Raw genomic sequence first — 21,501 nt, forward strand, 5'->3', positions numbered from 1 at the left:
AGTGGTGGTCAGAGGTTCTGAGGCGGCTCCTTCGCTCTCTTCGCTGGCTGGTGTTTCATAAATTATAACGCAGCTTTTCCGCAAATTTGCGCGGCAGCCACAGAGGATGAAAAAAGGAGAAAATAAAAAAGAAAAACACCTTAAAAACAACGTCATTTATTACGAATTTTGATCGCTTCTGGTCGCGGCTTAGTCGGTTAATCTTCGTTATAAATTTGGGCCATAATTGATTTAATGCAGCATTTAACTTGATGCGACTCGCAGCGAGAGTTTATTAAATTCCTAACCCCTTTTCCTTTTCTTTTCAGCATCCCGCATGCCCTCCACCCATGCCTCGCCCCAAGTGTGCCGGCCGCACTTCCACACCCCGCTGAGTCCCTGGCTGACCAGCGAGCACAAGTCCTTCGCCCCCGCCAGCGCCTGGAGCATGGGTCAGTTTGCCTGCCCGCAGGAGCCGCAGGTGGAGCACAAGCTTGGGCAGATGGGCCAGAGCCACCAGACGACGGCCGCCGGCCAGCACTCGTTCCCCTTCCCGCCGACGCCGCCAAAGGACTCCACGCCCGACTCCGTGCAAACCGGTCCATCCGAGTACCAGGTGAGTGGAACCGACGCTTTATCGATACGCCTAGCGGCACAATCGAGCGATCGGCGGTTATTTCGATTACAAAAGCTCCTTAATGGGAATACAGCAGATATGCACGAATTATATTGATGAACTTAACGTTTAAATATTGCAATATTAATATTTTTTATCGTCATCATTAAATTTGAATATATATTAACATTAAATTATTTTTGAACATCAACAGAGGCATGAAATATTTTGCTGTTGATAAGAGTGCATTAAGGATTTGAGCTTAACGAGCACTTAGGTTTAATGAAACCTCAACTTTGTATACTTATAAGCAATTCCGATCTCTTGCAGGCCGTGATGAACGCGTTTATGCACCAGCAGGCCACGGGCTCTACCTCACTAACGGACGCCAGCTGTGCGTTGGATATCAAGCCGTCGATCCAGAACGGCAGTGCGAGCGGATCCTCCGGCAGCGGCACCACCCACACGTCGACGCCCAAGCAGCGCGAAGGTACAGCCAGCACCACTAATTCCAGCTCCAACTCTAGCAGCAGTCAGCAGCAGCAGCAGCAACAACAGCAGCAACAGCAGCAGCAGCAGCAACAGCAGCAGCAAAGTAGCAGCAACACCACCGCCAGCAGCAACACATCCGCCTCGTCCTCCGCCGCAGCAGCTTCCCTGTCCGCCGCCGTAGCCGCCTCCGCAGCCACATCCTCGAACGGACTGTTCGACGGAACGGCGCAGGCGTACAGCAGCGGGGGAAGTGGCGGCGGTGGCAGCGGCAGCGGTGGCTACGACACCAGCAGCTATGCCTCCTATCACCATGCGGCGGCGCATCATCAAGCGGCCGCGGTGGCGGCGGCGAATATGTTCCAAAGTTCCTCGGTGGCCGCGGCTGCAGTGCGTCACAGTATGGCCGCGGCGCAGGCGCACCACCACCATCATCACCACCACAGTGGACACCATCACAGTGGCAGCTCGTCCGGATTGCATGGGCTGGGTGGCTCGGTGGGCGGTACCGCCGGCATGGGCAGCATGAGCGGCAACAGCGGCGGAGCGGGATCGCTGAGTGGGCACAGTGGCGCCGGGAGCAATGCGGGCAGCAATTGCCTGGACGTCAAGCCCGTGCGGACCAAGCCGCGGACCAGTGCTGGTAAGCAAGACAAAAGCTTATAGACATTATGCGATCTCGGTGTGGGTGAATAATCATTGTTACTCGCCATCGATTGTTTAACCATTCAATTATTATTACGTCAGTGTTGTGTGCACTGAGGCTGCCTACAAATATGCATCATATTTATTAAAATTACAATCTATTCAGTTTGTGAAACAAAATGCATTGATTAAGCATAAGATAAGCCCTTTGTACGCAGTCTCAAAGTGAACCACTTATTGTTTAGTTTTCACTTTAGTTTTAGTTATCATTTTGAATAACCCCTCCATTCCTGCCACCACCACCACCTCCGCTTACTTTGATTGCCATTGCTCTTTCACACGCTCACGTGGGAAGCCCGAATGTGAATCCGCGTCCGAACTCTTCACCACTTAACTCCTGCTCTAAAAACAGAGGGGGGAAGCCCCCAACCCATTCCCCGTACCCCCCATTTGCCAACCCATTCCCCACTTGACATGTGCTCGGGAGCAGCATGCTGGCCACATTCCCGCCACTTGAGCATGTTTCCTGCCTTCGCTGGCCGCGTAAAAATATGCAGAAAGATCCCAGGGCAAGGGCCCTTCCTCCTCAGCCGTTGCGTATACGCGGTGTATTCGCTTGCCATGAAATCAGCACATTACAATGACAACAACGGCAACAACAATAGCTGCAACTGCGGCAGCAACTTCAATGCTATTGTCAACGCTTTGCTCGGCTCCACTGGCTCATGATGTTGCTGCTGCTGTTGTGGTTGTTAATTACTTCATGTTGCTGCTGCCTCTGTTGCCTCTGCTGCTGCTGCTGTTTGAAAAGACCCACCACACAAACAAGCACACACATTCATTCGCATTCGCTGCGGAAGTTGCAGGCTGCTGCACCTGCTTTAGCGTTGCGTTTTTGCATGGCCCGACAGCGGCAACAACAACGACATCTTTATAGCTGGCACTTGGGCCGTGCGTGAGGGTCGGTCCGCTGCTGCCACAGCCAACCCCCAAAAACAAGCAGCAAAACCAGCTAAGGAAAACCAGCTGGCAAAGGCACACACAACAGCAACATTAGTCACAGCAGCGATATTAGCCATACTAGCAATATAAGCCGCATCAACAACTCTGTTACCAACTTCTGTTTAGTAAGAAGTATGCGAGTAGCCACTTTTGGACTGAAAATTAACGTTGATATGGAGAAAGCATGTTAATTGGCTTGCAGCAGCAAGTGACAATTATCTGTTGATGCAGTAGGCAAAGAATTATGAAACCAGCTAAGTAGCAAACGACAGCCTTTGCCACAAGTGCAACATAGCAATCGTGCAGCAGCAACACCAACTGTTGACGCCGTCTAACCTCTGTTAAGGGCAAATTGTTAGGCACTTGCCGCACACTTTTCGCACCACCATCGCAATTGTTCGTTTGTTACAACACAAAGAGCACACCTTGCTTTCCAGCTGCACCCACCAAATGCAAATAGATCCGTAGCCATATGAGCCATATAATCATGACTGTATAACAGCCGCAAATGAGGAAGCCGAAGGTACAAAAACAAAAAACAGAAATACCTGAACAAGCAGAAGACGCCTGACAAAACGCTTGCAGATTTTATTTTATTTCATTCTCTTGGCTCGGCGACAGTATGTTTTTTTTTGTATTTTCCCTTTAGCCTGGCCTTAACTAACCAAGAGAGATGAAACGGGCTAAAAAAAAAATGAGAAAAAACATTGTCTGCCTTCGTTAGTCCCGGCAGCATCTTGTTGCCTGTATTTATTTATCGTTTATCGCATCGCTGGCGATAAGTTTTTCGGGCGCAAGAACATGTGTTGTGGCTTTTGTGGCTCGTTGCCACTGCAACTTGGCCAGGGAATTGATTGGATGCCATTTGGGCTTTTGTCAGGTGAAAATAAAAAATGTTGTGAATGAGCTTTAAGTAATTGATATGGGTACGGACACTGGACACTCGCAGCTCGCTGCTCGCTGCTCACTGCTCGCAACCTGGGACCTTCATCTTTCGATTGTGGGTTATGGGATATGGAATCCCCCGATCCGCAGATCCCCAGATCCTCTTGCATACCTCACTTCACTCAATCAGGGGGCTTTAAGCCCCGAACAGCGAGCATTGTTCCTTTGTCCGCGCTTTGACAGCTGTGGCCTCAAAATGAGGCGCTTGCCATTTATTTGCGGCATGCACCCCCAATCCCCTGCAAACCCTATAAGCCCCTAACCCCCCAAACCCCCTAACCACTAAACCAACGCAATTTATAACCCCTCTTCGATTCGGGCAGCGTGCCAATTATTCATACTAGGCGCATACTTTTCATTTTGCCCTGCCACTTTTGTTCAATTTAATTAATTTCATTAATTCGTTCTTCCTTTCGAGTATTTTATGCATTTTCATTTTGAAATTTTTGAAAATTTTCAAAATAAACAACAGCAGCAACAACAACTATTTACTCACACATCCATGTGTCTTTTGTCTTGCTCACCAGTAATTGTCTCTATCTTAACTATCCTAACCAGCCCATAAATCTGTATATTAATCCAAACAACTAATTAAAAGGGAGATTCTCAGGATCTCTCTCTATCTGTGCTCTGTTCTGCTGCCCACATGCATGAAAAGTCCAACAAATTAACGAGAAAAAGGTACAACACATAAATTCTAGACAATTATGGCCCACTGACGCCAAATGTCAAATCAAGCAGCAACAGTTAGTTGGACCTTTAGACCTCGGACGACGACGGCCAAGAGAAGAAGGCTGCCAAATCAGGCCCTAAAAACAGGTTCAGTTTCGGTTTCAGTTTCAGTTTGGGTTCGGATTCGGGACTGGGATTGGGTTCGAGTCACTTTTTTCCTCTTATTTTTGGGACCCAGACAATGTCACACCGTAAAAAACAAACGCAGACGAAGAAATACCAAAGTGTGCACAAATTTCCAGGAAATTACAGCCAGATGACTGGGCCCATGGACCACAGAAGATGATGTAAGTGGTGGGGGTAGTTACGAGTATAGGTGGAAAACAGTTATAAGCAGGCTACTAAATCATAGGCCAACCTGCTACGTGTCTCACTGGAAAATGAAAATGAATAAAAAAGTATATAAATAAAAAAACAGAGGAGGGATAAGCCACAAGAGTGGAGGCAAATTGAAACCAAAACAAAGGCGAGGGAAAATCTAAAACAAATGCCTGCTGGCCATAAAACACAGTCACACACAGCACAGTTGAGGACCAGAATCGCTATAAATAGGAATCGAATCAAAATGTAGTTAAAACCAAGAATTCCCAATGCGCGTGCGCAGCAGCCAACATCGTTTTGGGACTTTATTCCCTTTCAATTTCGGCCAACCTGGCTACTTCTGCTGCTGCTGCCTTTTTGTGTTGTCAAAAGTGGGCACATAGGGTAAAAACATCATTAACACGTTTGATTTATTAACTGCCGAGTGGTTATTCCGATTGGCTGCGGAGCCCCGCAACTTTCCGGGAAGCTGGAAACCCCATAGAAAACCTCCAACAATGGCTAGCCAGCCACACTTTATGGCTTAATATGCAACTTGCATGGGGGAGTTCTCCTTTTATGCTAAATGCGCTAACCTTCCGTTGTTCTGCTTTATGACAAACTAATAAATGCATAAAGTTTTCAATTTTCAACTGCTTCTGTTCGAGGCGCAAACCGAAGACAGATGTTGGCATAAATATGCATGACTGGGGCAGGTGAAAATTTATAGCTAGTGAATGATAAAAAAATGCATAGGAAACGCACAGAAATTCGCAATTTCTCGCTTCTCGAAAGACAAACGCCAGAACTTTTCTTCTCCCAGCCATAATTTATGCAATTTTAATTCAGTGGGTGTTGCTCCACTGATTGGCGGCACTTTTGTGCCGTTAAAGAAAAAAAAAACGAAAAAGGAAAACACGCCCTGCGGCAATTAAAAAGTGCCATAAAAGCCAAACAAAAATCCACGAAAAATAAACCAAGGCAGCACAAACTTGCGATTAAATGAAAACAAATGAACTGTTTATTTAACGCGCCGGGAGCAGTTCACGAAAAAAAAACAGACCAAAGAGATTACTTTACCACATGCTGTCGTGGAGTTGGGGGAAAACACGCAGAGCGCTTTATTTAATTTCTTTGAAAGCTCGGAAACAAAATGCCTGGCATGCCAAAGAGACAGGACGCCACAGGACTCCGCAGGACACGTGTGACAATAGCTGCGTGAACTAAATCACGTGAGGCAAACCGCCCGAAAAATGAAATTAAAGCCCGGCTCTGTCATCAAAACGCAACTGGAATTCCCCTAATGGCATTTCAGCAGGCGACCGGTTGACAAACGCACTTAATGAGATCCTAACCTTTTGAGTTTTCTGTTTTTTTTTTTTGGTTTTGGGCGCGCCTTTGGCCAGTGGCTAATATTCAATAAAAAGTTATGCTCATGTGGCCATGTAAAAAGGTTGGCTTAATTAATTACGCCAGAGCTACCAAAAAGTAGCGTTAAATCTTTCAGTTTTCTTTTTGGCATTGCTAATGGGCGGTTTTCGGGGGAGTGACTTTATGACTAAATTTCAATTTCAAAACAAGCGCACAAACAACAAAGACACGAAGCATTAAACGCAAAAACAAACCGAAATAATGAAGCCCATTTAGTGGCGTCATTAAATGAGTGAATAGGGGAAAAGTTGGGGGTGTTTTAAAGAGAAAACTCTGGCCCCAAAGAAGACAACTGTAATATGGAACGTTAATAACGCGTTACATTTGCAACTTCATCTCGCTCCCTCGGGTCAAATCAACTCTGCTTACAAATTATGACTAAACTTATTCAAATGAGGCTGACTTACAGTTAGCCCTAGGGCGCAAACGAGAGGGCTAGCTCCGGTTAGAAAGAGAGGGGACGCACCGAACTGCAGTCACTAGAACGGAGCCGCTGTCGCTGCTTAATTAAAATGTGTAAAGTCAGCAGAGGCAATGCGGGAAAGAGACGGAAGCAGGCCCCGCAAAAGAGACGGGGCTACACAGCCGACCCCAGCGAATCCATCATTTCCGCTTCCATGCGTTTGCCCAGCAACCCAAAAAAAAGAAGGAATGAGTAAAACCAAGAAAAAACTAAGGAAAAATACAGCACAACCAAGCAACATACACACAAAAAGCAAAAGACATCAAAATGACTGAGAAACAGCTGAAAAATGTTGCCCTCTACTACTACTACTAATACTGTTGTTGTTGTTGCTGCCGCTGCTGTGCATCATGTCGTTGTCGCGCGCTTTGGGTTAACATTAACCCATACAAATGTGTGGAGGACAGTCCCCCAAGAAAGTTCGCCAACACAATCGCCCAAGAATGCGACACGGAGAAAAATAATATCCCATTAAAGCCATTTTTTCAGGTCACATTGTACACACCATTAATGTACGCAACTAATATTTGCTGCAAAGTAATATGTGTAATTCTCCATTTAGACTGTATTTATTGTAACAAATCATTAATAGCATAAGAGCAAATTTAGTCTTGCGAACGCCATTAAATAATTGGATATTCTGTGTAATTTTTGCAGAGGGACGCGAGTGTGTGAATTGTGGCGCCACATCGACGCCACTGTGGCGACGCGATGGAACGGGACACTATCTGTGCAACGCCTGTGGCCTGTACTACAAAATGAACGGCCAGAACCGACCCCTGATCAAGCCAAAGCGAAGACTGGTAAGTTAAATAGTTAAATAGTAGATAAGCGGATATATGCGACCCGCTGGGCCAAGCATCCACACATTCGATCAAATTAACTAATAAATTCAGCAACTGTATTGGGGAATGGGGCGCAGTTCCTGGGAAATCGCTGCACATGAGCATCAATCTCTGGCCACGTTTCTGTCGCCAAAGGCCATAAAAAGCTGCGTGAAAGTTCTCAAATGTCATAATACGATTCCGGGAACCAGAAACTCTTTACGTTTCCCTGATTGGAGCTGTTTTGGAGCGGTTGCAGGGGTATGGGTATGGGAAAAATGCTTTCGATTTGGATGCTGGCTGATAACGATCGAGGTGCATCATCATTATCACTTAGCGCACTAAAAACATAATCAGACAGCAGCCGGAGTTTGTGTGTGGGTTAGGGGCTACGGTTTTTTATCGAGCTGGATCATCAAGAAACTATGAAAATATATGTAACCTTGTCGCGGTCAGGTTCGTTCTTCGTTTTCTTGTCGTTTTATTTCGTTGGCGCCAGTACGCAACGAAACGAAAGACTTAGGCAACGAACGCGAAGACGCTAGCCACACGAAAAATTGGTCTATTAAAGATGCGTAAAAAGGCAGGCAACAACCATAACAACACGGCCACAAACAAACAAACTGTTAAACACTGCCTTCGCGTGGCTCGGCGTTGATTTTTTATTGGCATTTAAATCGTATGCGTTTTGATTGCATAACATTAACATAAATAAACCATTATTATCCCCGCTGATCCCCGCTGACGTAGGGAATTCCCAAGAAATTCACAGCTGGATCCCATCTGAATCGCAGCCATCCGACCAGCTCCACTCGCAGATCGACGAGTGTTTGGCCATTGGACTTTTTCGTTGACAAAATATGCAACAAATTAAAATTTATGTGGCACTCAGCTGACTTATGGACCGAATGTCGCTCCACTCAGTCCTTTCACTCCGGTCGCACAGGATGCGGCCCATCAACTTCAAATGTCCTTAGCTGCTTGAAATGCAATTCAATTGTGTTTGCCGGCCTTCGCCGAGGGCTGACCATTGAAATCACAGTGAATTGGCCCCGAAACTCTTTGGGTGGCAATTGTATTGATCTTCGGACGAGAGGCGAGGGTCAAGTTGTGCTTGGATTTCGCTTGGCTTTTGCTTTTGCTGGCGATTTTTGCATACGATGCGCTGATGCGCTGCTGCACCTGCAGCTAAAAGGGGGCGGGGAACCGGTCCTCATTGTCTGCTTTGGGGCCGCCTTTAATTAAATTTCCGAATTGTATGAAAACAGTCAACAAGTCGTTACTCTTCGAGCGCAAAACACTGCAAAATTCTCTTTTTCTGTGCTGTGTTGAATTGTGTTTGGTTTTATATATGTAGCTCTTCGAACCCCGAGCGCTTGGAAACAGAACAATGCAAATTTTTAATTTATGTATTTTAGCCCGCAACTCAGTTTCAGTTTCGGTTTCAGTTTTCTGCTTTCAGTTGCCGGCCCCGTTCGCTTACATATGTTTTTCCAGTTGTTCCGCCGTTGTTCTGCTGCTCCTTTGTTGTTGCTGAACTCTGGCTAAGCAGCCCGCTGGCGTCGCAATAATTGCATTTAATTATAAGGCCCGAAAACTTTTATAAGCGTTAAAGTTTCGTTTTGTTTTCGCTTTTAGCCGCCAGGCTGCCCCTGCCCTTACTCTGCTGCCATTCAATAGTAGCCAAGCCTTTACATTTGCAGCCTTGAGTGGCATTTGTCACATTTGTCAGATATTGCAGATCGAAATGGTAGGAAAAATATATATTTTTTTACAAATATCAACAGATATCGGTCGAACATAAATATGATCAGCTACCTTAGTTTCCTACCATCGTTTCCGATTACTACACCTCAAAAACACTCAGTGTCTATAGCTAATTGCCAATCCATGTTTAAAAGCCGCAAATCCGCAAAGAACACTAAACTTTAGCTGGGGTCAATCGCAGTCAACAGGCAGCTGCTCATCTCGCCGATCGTGACTTATATAATCAGGGGGGCTTCGAGGGGGGCCGAAAAGGGGCGAGACTCGGCGCTTGCATTTTGCATAATATTTATGCCTCAGTTGCTGCCAGCTTAATTTATGCGAATTTTCACACAGTAAATTGAACAAAACGACGGCCACGTCATGGCAAAAAAAAATGGAAACAAAAACAAAGTAACAACAAAGTTAAAAATTATTTATTCTTACGCTTATTACATTGGCTTATGTCACATTTGCATGTCGCTGCTTTGAGCGTTACCAAGAAAAGCGCCGTCGATTGCCATTTGGAAATAGTTAGCAACAATAAACCCATCAACACTTGACACAATCGTTTATGAATGCATTTGGAGAATAGAGCTTAATTAATTATTAATCCGCGGGCGTATATCAACGCTAACAGCTCAACAGCCAGCGGTTAAAGCCATAAACCAGGCTTAAACGTTCGCAGCGGGCCAACGGATTTGGTGGCCAACCCACTGAGAAACTGAGAAAGAGAGAGCCACAGTGAAAACGAAAGAGACGTATAGAGAGAGGGGGAAAACTAATTAACACATTTTGGGGCCAGCTGTGGCATCTCGGGTTCCCCGTGGGAAAATCGAATCGATTGTAGGCTGTGACGCTCAAAAATTAAATGCACAAGGGCAGACGATCGATAATCGAACGACAGACAAATCAAAACTAAAGCAGATCGAAGGGAACAAAATAAAATCACGAAAAAGGAGGCAAGCTGGCTAAAAAAAGTTCAATGTACGTTACTCCTTTTGGCCTCTTCATCATGATGATCATCGAACGCAGCCAACGGGGCGTATACGCAATCGCGGGCATTAAGCTTGTTTTGCTCGGCGATTTTTTTTTTTTTTTTTTTTTGGTTATTCTTATTTGGGGCGCTAGGAGATCTTGTTAAGTGGGGGACTAATGTTATTAAAATGCACTTGGGGCCACAAAAGCGAGCTGACGAACCTGATCGGCGAAAAAAAAGGGAATGCAGCCGCGCAGATCAATTAAAAATTAACGATACGAAGCGCAACGCAACGCAAAAACGGGGCGTGCCAATAATAATAATGAAAGAGGCTCAAACCAGGGCTCAAATGTTGCTGCAGCCCAGCCAAAGGGTTGCCCTCCGATGATTAAGGCCAAGCCAGTCTTTTGTCTTGTCTTTTTACCTCTCATTTTGTATCAGCTCTTTTTATATATTATGCTTTTTTTTATATTTTAGTAAGCTTGTTAAGCGGGAATTCAGCAGCTTTTGAACTGCTTTCGCTTTTGCTCGCCCTCTCTTTCCATCGACAAAATTTATGGTGACTGTTTTATATGCAAATGCATAATTCTGCACAGGTTACAGCACAACCCAACAGCACCCCCACCAGAAAAGGGTTGCTTGTGCATTTCCTAACCCTTTTCTCTTTTATTTACAGACAATGAACACGCAGTTAGGTGGGTTGAGCGGTAAAGGGGTAGCAGGGCAAGAGGGTGGTGCGCGTGTCTAGCGCACATTCATTTTGGTCAGCCACTGACCACGAGGCTCCACCTTGCCTCTTGGCCGGCTCCATAATTTATTTTAGTTCGCGCTGCCCCCATTCAATGGCCAGTGACAAATATTAATGACGATTTTCATGCCTTCCAATGGGAGTTAAGGTTACTGAAGGCGAGATGGGGGGTTGTCTATTGCAACTTTAGTTTGAATGCAAGTCACTGCACTCAAGAAAATTCACTATTGTTAACAAATAAATCAAGGATTTTTAAAGCCTTTTCTAAGCATTTAAGTATCTATCATATCATGTATTCTGTGTAACATATTTTAGTTACCAGTTAGTTGAAAGCCTCCTACTTTTACTACAAATACCCGCCAATTTCTCCGTGTTTAGGGTCAAACTCTAGTAGCCACTGTTGCTGCTTAAAATTCACAACAAAGGCCCGTTGACATTTTAGCATTTGCATGGGACAAAAACCGAATGTTCGTCCGTTTGTTTGTTAACCTCCACAGTAAAAGCCTCAGTCTGGATCGTAAAATTCATTGAGCAGCATTAATGAGCGACATTAATGGCCTGTTCTGTTTGCTGGCCATATAACATTTTATTGATTTTTTATAACCAACTCCTCTCTGCAGGGGCAGGTGTGATTTTTAGCAACAGTTTCGTGCCAGGTCGCAGCTTGAGCATGGAAATGAGTTAAGCTGATGTTTTAATTAGTCAAATTAGCTGCAGGGAAAGCCACAAACCGAACTGAGTCACGCCCACTTGCCGCCCCTCACACAGGAACCATATAGTCGTAGTATAAATACGTAGAGACGTAGCTGAAAAGGAAAAAGGAGACCATAAAATTTGAATTTTTAAATTAAATTTCACAGTCAGAGATATGCGCTCACCGTTCTGAATGTAACTGCCATGTGCCAGACGCAAACTCAACAAACCCCATTTTGTCCTCCCCATTTTTTTCTACCGCCCCACCCGATGTACAGCATCAGATATAGAAATTTTCTGCCCCGCTATCTTTAGTTATCTTCCCTTGATATATACTATACATACGTATATATGTGTAAATGTGAGTGGGTGGCTCCAAAACAACCCCCAGATTGAGGGGGCGGCCATGCGCTGTGAGCCAAGTTAAGGGTAGACTGAAAAGCGACTGGGAAAAATTTAATGAATGTTTTGTTAGATAACACAGATACAGATACATCCAAGTGGTGGGGCAGAAGATACTGAAAAGCGAGCTGCAGAGATGCCCCAAGTGAAAGATGTTACACTGAGATACGGATATAACATCCACTGGGCAGAAGCTCGTCCTTCCTCCGCCTTAACACCCCAAAGCCCCCACGTTTCCCCACTTTTTCACCAGCATCTTGACTGTGTCCCGTTTCGTATCTCAGATGGCAAAGGGCATTGCCACTGAACGGCGACTCAAAAAGAGAGCGCACAAAAGCTGCGCAATAAATAGCAGTGTAGAGGGGGAGAATCTATTTACTCGGTACATATTTACTTAGCCTTAGCCACCCGTTTCCCTCCTGAAATCCTCTGAAATCTTTAGCCCTGTGTTTCACTTACAATTAAATATTTAAATGCCTGTGCTTGTGTGGGTCTTTTTTTGTGTGAAACGAAAACGAAATTTGCATAACATCACAAAAGCAAAGAAAAATCTCAGCGATAAGAAGACGGACGAGTCGACCATTTTGTGAGCTTTATTTTCAAAAAATATAAATCACACAAAGCGCAGCAAAAGGTGTCAAATGTGCGGACGCCAGAAGAGCGGCAGGGAGCGATATTAAAGCTAAGAAAGAGACAGCGAATGCCGGGGAGTATAACAATGCAAACGCATTTTGTCATGCATTGATAAATCACAATTTATGGCCACAACACTGAAAACCACAATGCCAACGGAAAAACAACAGAGGTCACAATTGTAGCATTTTAAAGTTTTTTAATACTATTGTAATTTATTAAATTGAAAATGCGTTTTATACATTAAAACAAGTTTTTATGAGCTTTTTTAATTATTCTGAAATAAGGATAATTTCAAGCTAGAAAACGCAAGGTATTATATTCATATACTTTTTTGATATATCCTTTTCTTGTTTATAAGGTATTATTTGGATCATATTTCTGGTGTATTATTTCAATATTTTTATGTTGCGGCACATGAAACATTCCTTGTGTGCCTCTTGCTTTTGTTTATTAATCGGAAGCGCCATCTTGTTTTGGGTGTTTGCTGTCGCTGTTATTGCTGTTGTTGTTTTGGCGCTTGCGCTTTTTGCATTTCAATTAAACCCCAAACGCCTGTCAATGTCTGACAGTTTGTCAATTTTCCCATCAAAACCCCCGCCCCCGAGAAGTCAATTATGCCCGTCTCGCTCGCACTTTGCATGCAGGCGAAGTGACATTGATTTATGCGATTTGCCGGTCGATTGTTGGGTCCGTGATTGTTGTACTTACTGTACCTTATGTTGTGTTACGTTGCATTGCATTACGTCAGTGCACAGAATCAAAGTGACACTGTTGGCCAACAGAAGTTGGTAAAGCTTAAACGCACACCCACCGAATGGGAATGGAATGCGAAGGTGTGATCCTGTTTTTGCTGCTCCTCGAACTGTTTTGTTGCATTGTCATGTTAACAACTTAATTTATATACACTTAAGCATTTCGGCCAAGTTGTCGTCCCGGCTGCGAGAGAGACTGCCGCATAATTACCACAAAACTTCCAGTTTATCTTCGCCCATCGCTCCCCTCGTAGGCGTTGAAATTAATTTTGAATCTCTCACTTTTCGCATTTCGGCCCGGCATTTCGGACCGCGTGCGCTGTCTGCAGAAATTGTTACAAGCTCGTTAACACAAGACAGTGCCACCAAAAAAAATGCAGACACCACCAGTTCAGCACAGCACAGCCCAGCTCAACTCGGCTCAGCTCGGCTCCCTTGCCATATGACCTCTGATTTATGTTAATCGCCAAATCGGGAACAGGTGAGACACACAGATCAGAGCGGAGCAGAGCAGAGCACTGCCAAACAAAACTGATCGAAATCGAGATCAAGCTGCAGATCGAAGTCGAATTCAAGCTCTGCGGAGACGAAGGCGATTCCCTTGTGGCAGAGGCAACAATTAAAAATCAAAGTCAAACATGATCAACGCCAGTTTAAGGCCTCGTAGCCATGTGTTGTACCAGCAGCATGAACAAGCCAAACTGGAAGGCTGCACCGAGCGAAATATCCAGGGTTCTTCCGAAAATCTATAAAATATTTGTAGGATTTCAATCAAATTTTAACCCAAACGATATATATATTTAACTTTACTTTAAATATAGTATATATCACTTTTTAAATAATTCCTTATACTTAAGAAACTTTCCAGTGCATTTACAGAGGGGGCCATGCCATAACGAAGACCAAAACGCAGACAAAGTCTGTACTACAGAAATGGGGGGAGGGATCAGGAACAGAGGCTGGGGTTTGGGGGCTCCGATTCTTGGCTCTTGGTGCTCGATTCTCGATTCTTGATTCTCTGGGCTCGTTGCTCGATTCTCGGTTCTTGTAGCCAATTCGTGGAAATTTAAGCGTGGCACAGACATGATCCCAGCTTGTTGTTGCTGTTGTTGCTGCTGTTGTTTTTGGGCAGTTTTGTAAAAATTGTCATTTTAATGAATTGATGCTGCTGTTAACCCAAGTCGAACGCAAGGCAGCCACAATTCTGTGTCTCCGTCTCCGGAGTTTCAGACTTCTTCGGGCTCAAGACTCTTTCCTTTTTTATTTATTTTTTTTTGTTGTTGTTTTGTTTTTGGTATGCCATCTAAAAAATGTTGTTGGCCAGTGTGTTAAGCAACTTTGTTTTGGAAGGAGGCAGAATCGTGGGGAGGGGCCACAGATTCTTGTTCGTGTGGCTGACTTTTGTGCGTTAGTTTTGGCGCTGTTCAATTAGCCGTCGTTGCTGCTGCAGCATTAGCATAATACTTCTTAAGGATATAAAAAATACATAAAAATAACCATAGTTTGGCCACTAACCCTTCCTTGTATAATTCTTCCTCTATTTACAGACCCTGCAATCGCTGCAGAGTGCGGCCAAAAGGGCGGGCACATCCTGCGCCAATTGCAAGACCACAACCACAACCCTTTGGCGACGCAATGCCAGCGGCGAACCCGTGTGCAACGCCTGCGGATTGTACTATAAGCTTCACAATGTAAGTATGAAAAAAGATACATATATGTATATAACATACAAAGCATGGTTAGGGAAAAGAAATTAGAGATTTCCGTTAGTGTTCAGATAAAATCAAAGCAATAAATTCACTATTTTGCTTCTAACAAAAAGATTTGATTTGATATATAGCAGATTTATCAGTGTATATCAGTTCTATTAGCCTGCGAAGGCATCTCAACTTGCACCCCACTATATATTGATTTTCGATCTGTGCGATTTAACGCCACATTTAACATCGAAGTCGGACAATCTCTCTCCGCGAGTGTTTGGTGGACAGGAAGCGCACGCACCCGGGGATTAAATGTGACTAAAATGAAGTGTCTGGAAAAAGGGCCGCCCCCTTTTCCGTTTTCCGGCCACCCCGGGGGGTTGACTGCCGTTTAGCTTCCACATTTGTTGCCGCAGCAGGTTGCTGTATTGTTACCCTCATGATGATGAATGCCCGATGATTATTTAAAGATGCCAGTTAGCCACCACCCACACACCGCCCAGCAACTTGGTATCGCGCGATAAGCGTCTGGTGTTTGGCTGTGAAAATGCGATAAGCTTTCACCCGATTTCCCAGTTATGGGCAACGCGTGGCAGGATGCTAGAAGATCTCCCCTTAGCGAGTTAATTTATGTAATCGACTACCCGGCTAACTGCATTCAATTGAATCATGTTTAGACCAGCCATTCCCCCTCAGAATCTCTTATTAAATATTCATTAGCCACGCTTTTCAGGGGATAAGCTCAAGTTTTTCCCCCACCTCAAGGTTTTCCTTCCTTTTTACGGTTGGTGTCGTTTTTTGGGGTTTGTTTTTCATTTCCCTTTGCCTTTTTTTTTTTGTTTCGTGGCCTGCAGTCAAGTTTTAATGAGTTTTGCGGTTGAACTTTTGGCACATTTACATGTCAGTGGCCCTTAAGTGATGGGCCACCTGTCTGGCCCACTGTATGTCGCACAGTGGCTGTGTGGCAAATTAATTAAGTTGCGGCCGCAACTTGTGGCCACTTGCAAGCAAAGCGGCTGCATTTCGATGGCAATCGGCAAAGGCGAAATATTTTTAATTGAGCCCGTCCATAAAAGGCAAATATCAAAGAGCGAGCATGGCACACACTCGCACATTTGCTCTATTTTCCGTAATCTGATTTACACAAAGTAAAAACTTTTCCGACATACGAGAAAATGCACTTTGGGTGGCTGAAAAAGCGAAATTTATTTTTGCAAAAATTTTCCTTCAATTGGACAGTGGCCCATCTCGATAAGATGCCAATCAGCTCGCATTTTTGCCATTGCCATTCTGCCATCTCTGTCTGCCCCAGCGTATAGCTCTCTCCCTCTCTCTCCTCTTTCCCCACCTCATTCGCTGTCTCTTTCACTGGTTTTTTATGCTAGTGGCTTTGGTTGCTTTTCTGGCTTTCAGTTCATTTCAATTCAATTCGTTTGTCATTTCGAGCTGTGCCGCCTGTGTGGGCCTCTAACCAAAGTGATTGGCACATTTTATGGAAATGTTGCAGGCACTTGGCATAGCACTAGTACAGTGGGGCTTGACTAAGGGGATTAGAGAATCAGAGGGATTAGGGGATTAGAGAACCAGAGCAAAATTTAAAACTCGACTCATGTAATCATCCATTGGATTAAAAGTACATCTACCATTTTATTGACCTCGTTAACTAAATACACTAGTTTCCACTAGTTACAAATAAAATTTATAGACGGTAAATGCTGCTCTTTAAAATCACAACCACTGTAATCTAGAAAACACTCGTTTCTGTATCAGCATTTTCCTCATTTCTGGATATGCACTTGCCACACGGATCTTGATTTGTTCTCTTCCATCTGCGCGTGTCTGCTTGGGATTTCCTTGAAATCGAAGTGGTATATCTTTGGGAATCAGCATGTTAATTAACGGCAAATGAGACAATTGCTGGGCAGGTCAAATAGTCCAAGTCCTTTGTGACCTGCTGGGCAATGTCCTGCGGCGAAGTGACAATGAAGAAAATATGTTTGAAATCATAAAGGTGACCTAACGGTGACTGGCGCCGCTCTGGTGTCGCCTGTCTCCGGACTTCTAGCTCTCTCTTGTTATCCTCCGGATCGGATCTCGGGTGTATCTCCCCCACATGGGTGTGGTCTGTGGGTGGGCTGATGCACTGGCTCCTTCCTCCCGGCGGCTGTCAAGTTGCCAGTCAGCTGCAGCGGCGCGTGTTCGCTCCACGCTCGATTTAGATTTTATGCATAAAAAAGTTAATCTGCTGAGCTGATGCTGATGATGCTGCTGCTGCGATGTGATGTGCTCCCCTTTGGGGGCTTTCCTCTGAATTCCTTAATGAGCTAGGCCTGGGCATTAACAACTTTATGCTTTGTTGCTGCATATCAATTAAAGCTCAAGAGATTCGCAGCTGCCGTCGAGTTGCTAATTGCCGCAATTTGCGCTAAACGCTAGAGAGACTATCAATTACGTGGGCTGCACTGAGATCCTCCCATCTCCTCTAAATACCACGGGGTTTCTTTAGTTTTGTATATATGGTACATATTGTACTGTAAGTGATATGTTTTTGTCGTCGAATCAACCCTCCGCCGAATCTCGGCTCTTCAAAGTGCTCGCTCGGCAATTTAACAATTTCAGTATTTGCTTTTTCGAGGGCACAATCAAAAAAGAGGCACCAACAATGTCGTAATTCACGCCCAGGTAGCCCTTCGTCCTTTGTAATGTTACTGTATTTTTTTTTCTTTTTTTGATGGTGGCTTCCCCTTCGGCTTTTGTTGCTAATGTTGCTGCTGCCACTGCTGGGAATGGGTAACCCAATATTGTAATTGTAGCGCAATGAAGCGCATGCTGCCGCTTAGATGTTCGCAAGTGATAAGGAGTTGCATATGAAGAGAGCCCAACAATGGCCAAGGGAATCGCTGTGCTGCAGCAGCACAGCAGCAGCAACAAACGCTTCAAGTAAAAATATACTAAGCAGAGAAAAAAAAGGGAAAAAACATTACCCGGGTGCCGTTGGGAGCGCTATCAGCGCCAACTAATCGCATTCGCAAATGTCGCTTATCTGATCGTGTAGAAATGCTTGTAATACTTCATTTTCACTTCCCGGTTGCACTCACTCACACAAAAGCATAGGGGAGACACACACACACACATACAACCACCCCTGTCTCACACAGACAGCGTGTGCAGCTAGCGGCATTTCCGGTCCATGAATTTGCATAAATTTGACCCATTTTAGTGGTCAGCCGCTGACTATTTTCGCCCTCTTTTCGGCTCGCTTTTACTTTATTGATTTTCCACCAGCACGCAGAAAAATTAAAACGTTAAGAAAACTAAATCATTACGATTGCAATTTAAAAATCAAAACCATTAAAGTGCCGAGAAGTCTTATTCTTTATATGCATTACTTCTCTATTAGGGTGATATATTTTACCATTGCAACCCAATCTAAAAATGTTTAAAAATGTTCCCTAATTTTTCCAGGTCAATCGTCCACTCACCATGAAGAAGGAGGGCATTCAGACGCGTAATCGCAAGCTGAGCTCCAAGTCCAAAAAGAAGAAGGGTCTCGGTGGTGGCTGCCTGCCAATCGGTGGCCACCTGGGCATGGGCGACTTCAAGCCGCTGGATCCCTCAAAGGGATTCGGCGGTGGCTTCTCGGCCTCCATGGGTAAGCATCTTTAAAGAGCCGCACTCAGTGCCCTTGGGGTTGGAGTAACTAACTTTGGTTTTCCCCCATTTTCTTCGCTCATTTTAGCACAACATGGACACCTCTCGAGCGGACTGCATCCGGCACATGCGCACATGCACGGCAGCTGGTACACCGGCGGCATGGGCGCTTTGGGAGCCTCGAGCGGACTGCAGGGCGGCTTCTCCACCGCCGGCTCTCTCAGCGGAGCGGTGGTGCCCCACTCGCAGCCCTACCACTTGGGTCTCAGTTCGATGGTGAGTAGAAGAGAATTCTTATAAGAGTGGCAGCTTTGTGGGGAAAGCTTTTCGCACAGAGAAAAATTAAGGAACTAATAAAGGGCTAAGCGCAACAAGTAAACCTTTCAAAATGCTTATAATAAGTATATTGTGACATTTAAATTCAAACTAGTTAATATGCAAACTCAAACTAGTTAATATTCTATCAAGAATACTTAGACACTTGATGCCATTCAGACTAGCTTTTCATAATTAAAAAGACTTTTTTCTCTGTGCAAACTTTTGTGTGAATTCTAACTGCTGAGTTTTACTAACCTTCCACCTGGACCTTTCTCCTCCTTTCTCCCTCAGGGCACCTGGCGCACTGACTACACGTGATGGAGCGGGAACAACCTGAACAACAATCTGTTCAGTTAGAGCCGCAAACTTGCCCCACGCCTGAATCGACTTTTTCGAGTGGCAAATAGATCGGGACAAAACTAAGCAAGACAACAAGAAGTAAACTGACAAAACACAATGCCAAACTGAGGACTCCTTGGCCAGCAATTGACAGTGGCACCGAGCCCTTGACATCCCAGCGAAAATAAATAATAATCCGATGGAGTGTGGGTGGTGTGCCAACTGGACGAACGCTGGCTATTCCTAATTGTAAACATTGCGTGCAATTTTTAATTATTTAAGCTTTGTCGCTGTTGTTGCTGGCGAGGCAAGAGCCAAAAGGCGAGAGCCGGCAGCAATAACAAAAGCCCCATTAAAATTAATTAAAGGGCTGCACATTACTTTTATTTTATTTTTCCTTTATGGCTTTTCTGTGAGTGTTTGTATAGTGTTTCCTTATGTTTCATATTTCGCTTAATTAATTTAATTTCTCGCCGCAAATTCAGCGTATTTAATTGTGCTTTATGAACTGCCATAAAAACAGAATGAGGGAATATGAGGGGAATTTTCATAAATATTTATTGTGTACATATAACAGAAAACGAGAATCAAGCACACAGAGAACTAAAATTATTATATACAATAAACAAAAACAGTTACAATGCACGTCCAAAAGTAAACATTTTTGTATAAATTAAAAGAAAAATGAAAAGATCGTAGAAGTAAGTGAAGTTGCTTGTCCTAATTCGCAAAATGCAATTGAAAATTGCACAAATACTTTAGAGCGTATGCCTACTGTAAACTAGTTAAATTCTTAGACTCTAAACAAAACAGACGTGATAAACAAAAAGTAAAATCTATATATAAACATTAACATAACAGATTTCACTAGAGCGCGCCATATGAAATTGTAAAATAAATTTAACAAAAATAAAACAGTTAAGGAGAAGAAAAATCTTTTTAATTGAAAGCAAAGGCCGCCGTCAACTTTTTAAACTAAAATCACACACTTAAATGTTCAATGTTAATGCCTAAGTCTTAAAACTATACACACATAAACATTTGAAAGCCGTACATATACTTAAGCGTAATGTAATAAATTTAATTAAATTAAATGTTAAAGGCAATTTGTAAAATACAGTTGTTAGCAATTTTTGTATAATTATAGTAAAAAGCAGAGAAAAAAAAGCACAAAAAAAGAAGATACAACTAAATATAAACGTAATCCACTAAGTTGTGTGTATAAAGCCAGATTAGTCCTAACCTAATTTATGTATGTTTATAAAAAGAATACGATATGTAAAACTATATATATAAATATGATGTATTATGTGCTAAGTGTAAACGATAAATGTATTGTAATTTGGCCATATTGATAGTTGAATATATATAAATCAAAGCAAAACTAATGTTTATTTAAAATCGAAACAAAAAATGGAAAATTGTATTAAATTTAATGGCAATCACCAGAAAAATCCACAAAAAAAATCACAAAAATAAATAAAAATAATTTATGAAGAAAAAAATATATATAAAAATACAGAAAAAAAAACACAAAAACGATTCTAATTGAGGAACGGTAACTGAAGGCTCCGCCGATGATTAATTGCTTTAAGATGAGTGGACAGAAAATCGAAATTGGTTTGGTAATAAATCCAATAAGCAGCCATCGGGACCCGGCCCGCAATGATGTCTCTATAATGGCCATTTATGCTTATGAATTGCTCTTTAAATTTCGATGCGTCTTTGCTACACAAGAAACGTGCCTTGGATTCCTCAATTTTTGATACTCTTGGCCTATGTTGGTCATTTGTTATGCAGCATTTGTTGCTGGCCATTGAACGCATGAATTATGAGTTGTTTGGAGGCGTGAAATGGCATGTTCGTAGCGCAGTTGTTGCTGTTTTGGTTATGAGCCATAAGAACCCAGTTCGTTGCCTAAGTCTTTTGTTTTACACCGATGACCAGGCCAGAATGATGGGCCAGGAAAACTCACAAGCCGACGCGTGTTAGCCAGCCATTAATCCGGCATCCAGTCGAGCAAAATGCAATGATGACCCCATTTGAGCCTTTGTCGCTCGGCATCCGCTTCCGCTGCACCTTGCCAAGGTTTTTGTTTCGACTTATTTCGTTAT

The 21,501-nt window shown here is 43.7% G+C and overlaps 1 protein-coding gene across 2 annotated transcripts in view; it reads left to right on the plus strand.

Annotated features, from left to right (window-relative positions):
• LOC117144825 (GATA-binding factor C) overlaps nucleotides 1-20,786 on the plus strand; it is a 33,630-nt gene extending 12,844 nt beyond the window's left edge. Inside the window, exons 3-9 of one of the 2 annotated variants that reach the window (XM_033310209.1) lie at nucleotides 309-595; nucleotides 926-1,727; nucleotides 7,260-7,405; nucleotides 14,927-15,070; nucleotides 18,545-18,731; nucleotides 18,819-19,006; nucleotides 19,340-20,786. In XM_033310209.1, the coding sequence (XP_033166100.1) occupies nucleotides 309-595; nucleotides 926-1,727; nucleotides 7,260-7,405; nucleotides 14,927-15,070; nucleotides 18,545-18,731; nucleotides 18,819-19,006; nucleotides 19,340-19,366 (1,781 nt within the window). In that variant the 3' untranslated portion in view covers nucleotides 19,367-20,786. The remainder of the gene's footprint in view (nucleotides 1-308; nucleotides 596-925; nucleotides 1,728-7,259; nucleotides 7,406-14,926; nucleotides 15,071-18,544; nucleotides 18,732-18,818; nucleotides 19,007-19,339) is intronic. The other variant, XM_033310210.1, reaches the window with a different exon arrangement.
• The last annotated feature ends 715 nt before the right edge of the window (nucleotides 20,787-21,501 follow it).

The sequence above is a fragment of the Drosophila mauritiana genome, chromosome 3R (assembly GCF_004382145.1).
Source record: "Drosophila mauritiana strain mau12 chromosome 3R, ASM438214v1, whole genome shotgun sequence".
Lineage (NCBI taxonomy): Eukaryota > Metazoa > Arthropoda > Insecta > Diptera > Drosophilidae > Drosophila > Drosophila mauritiana.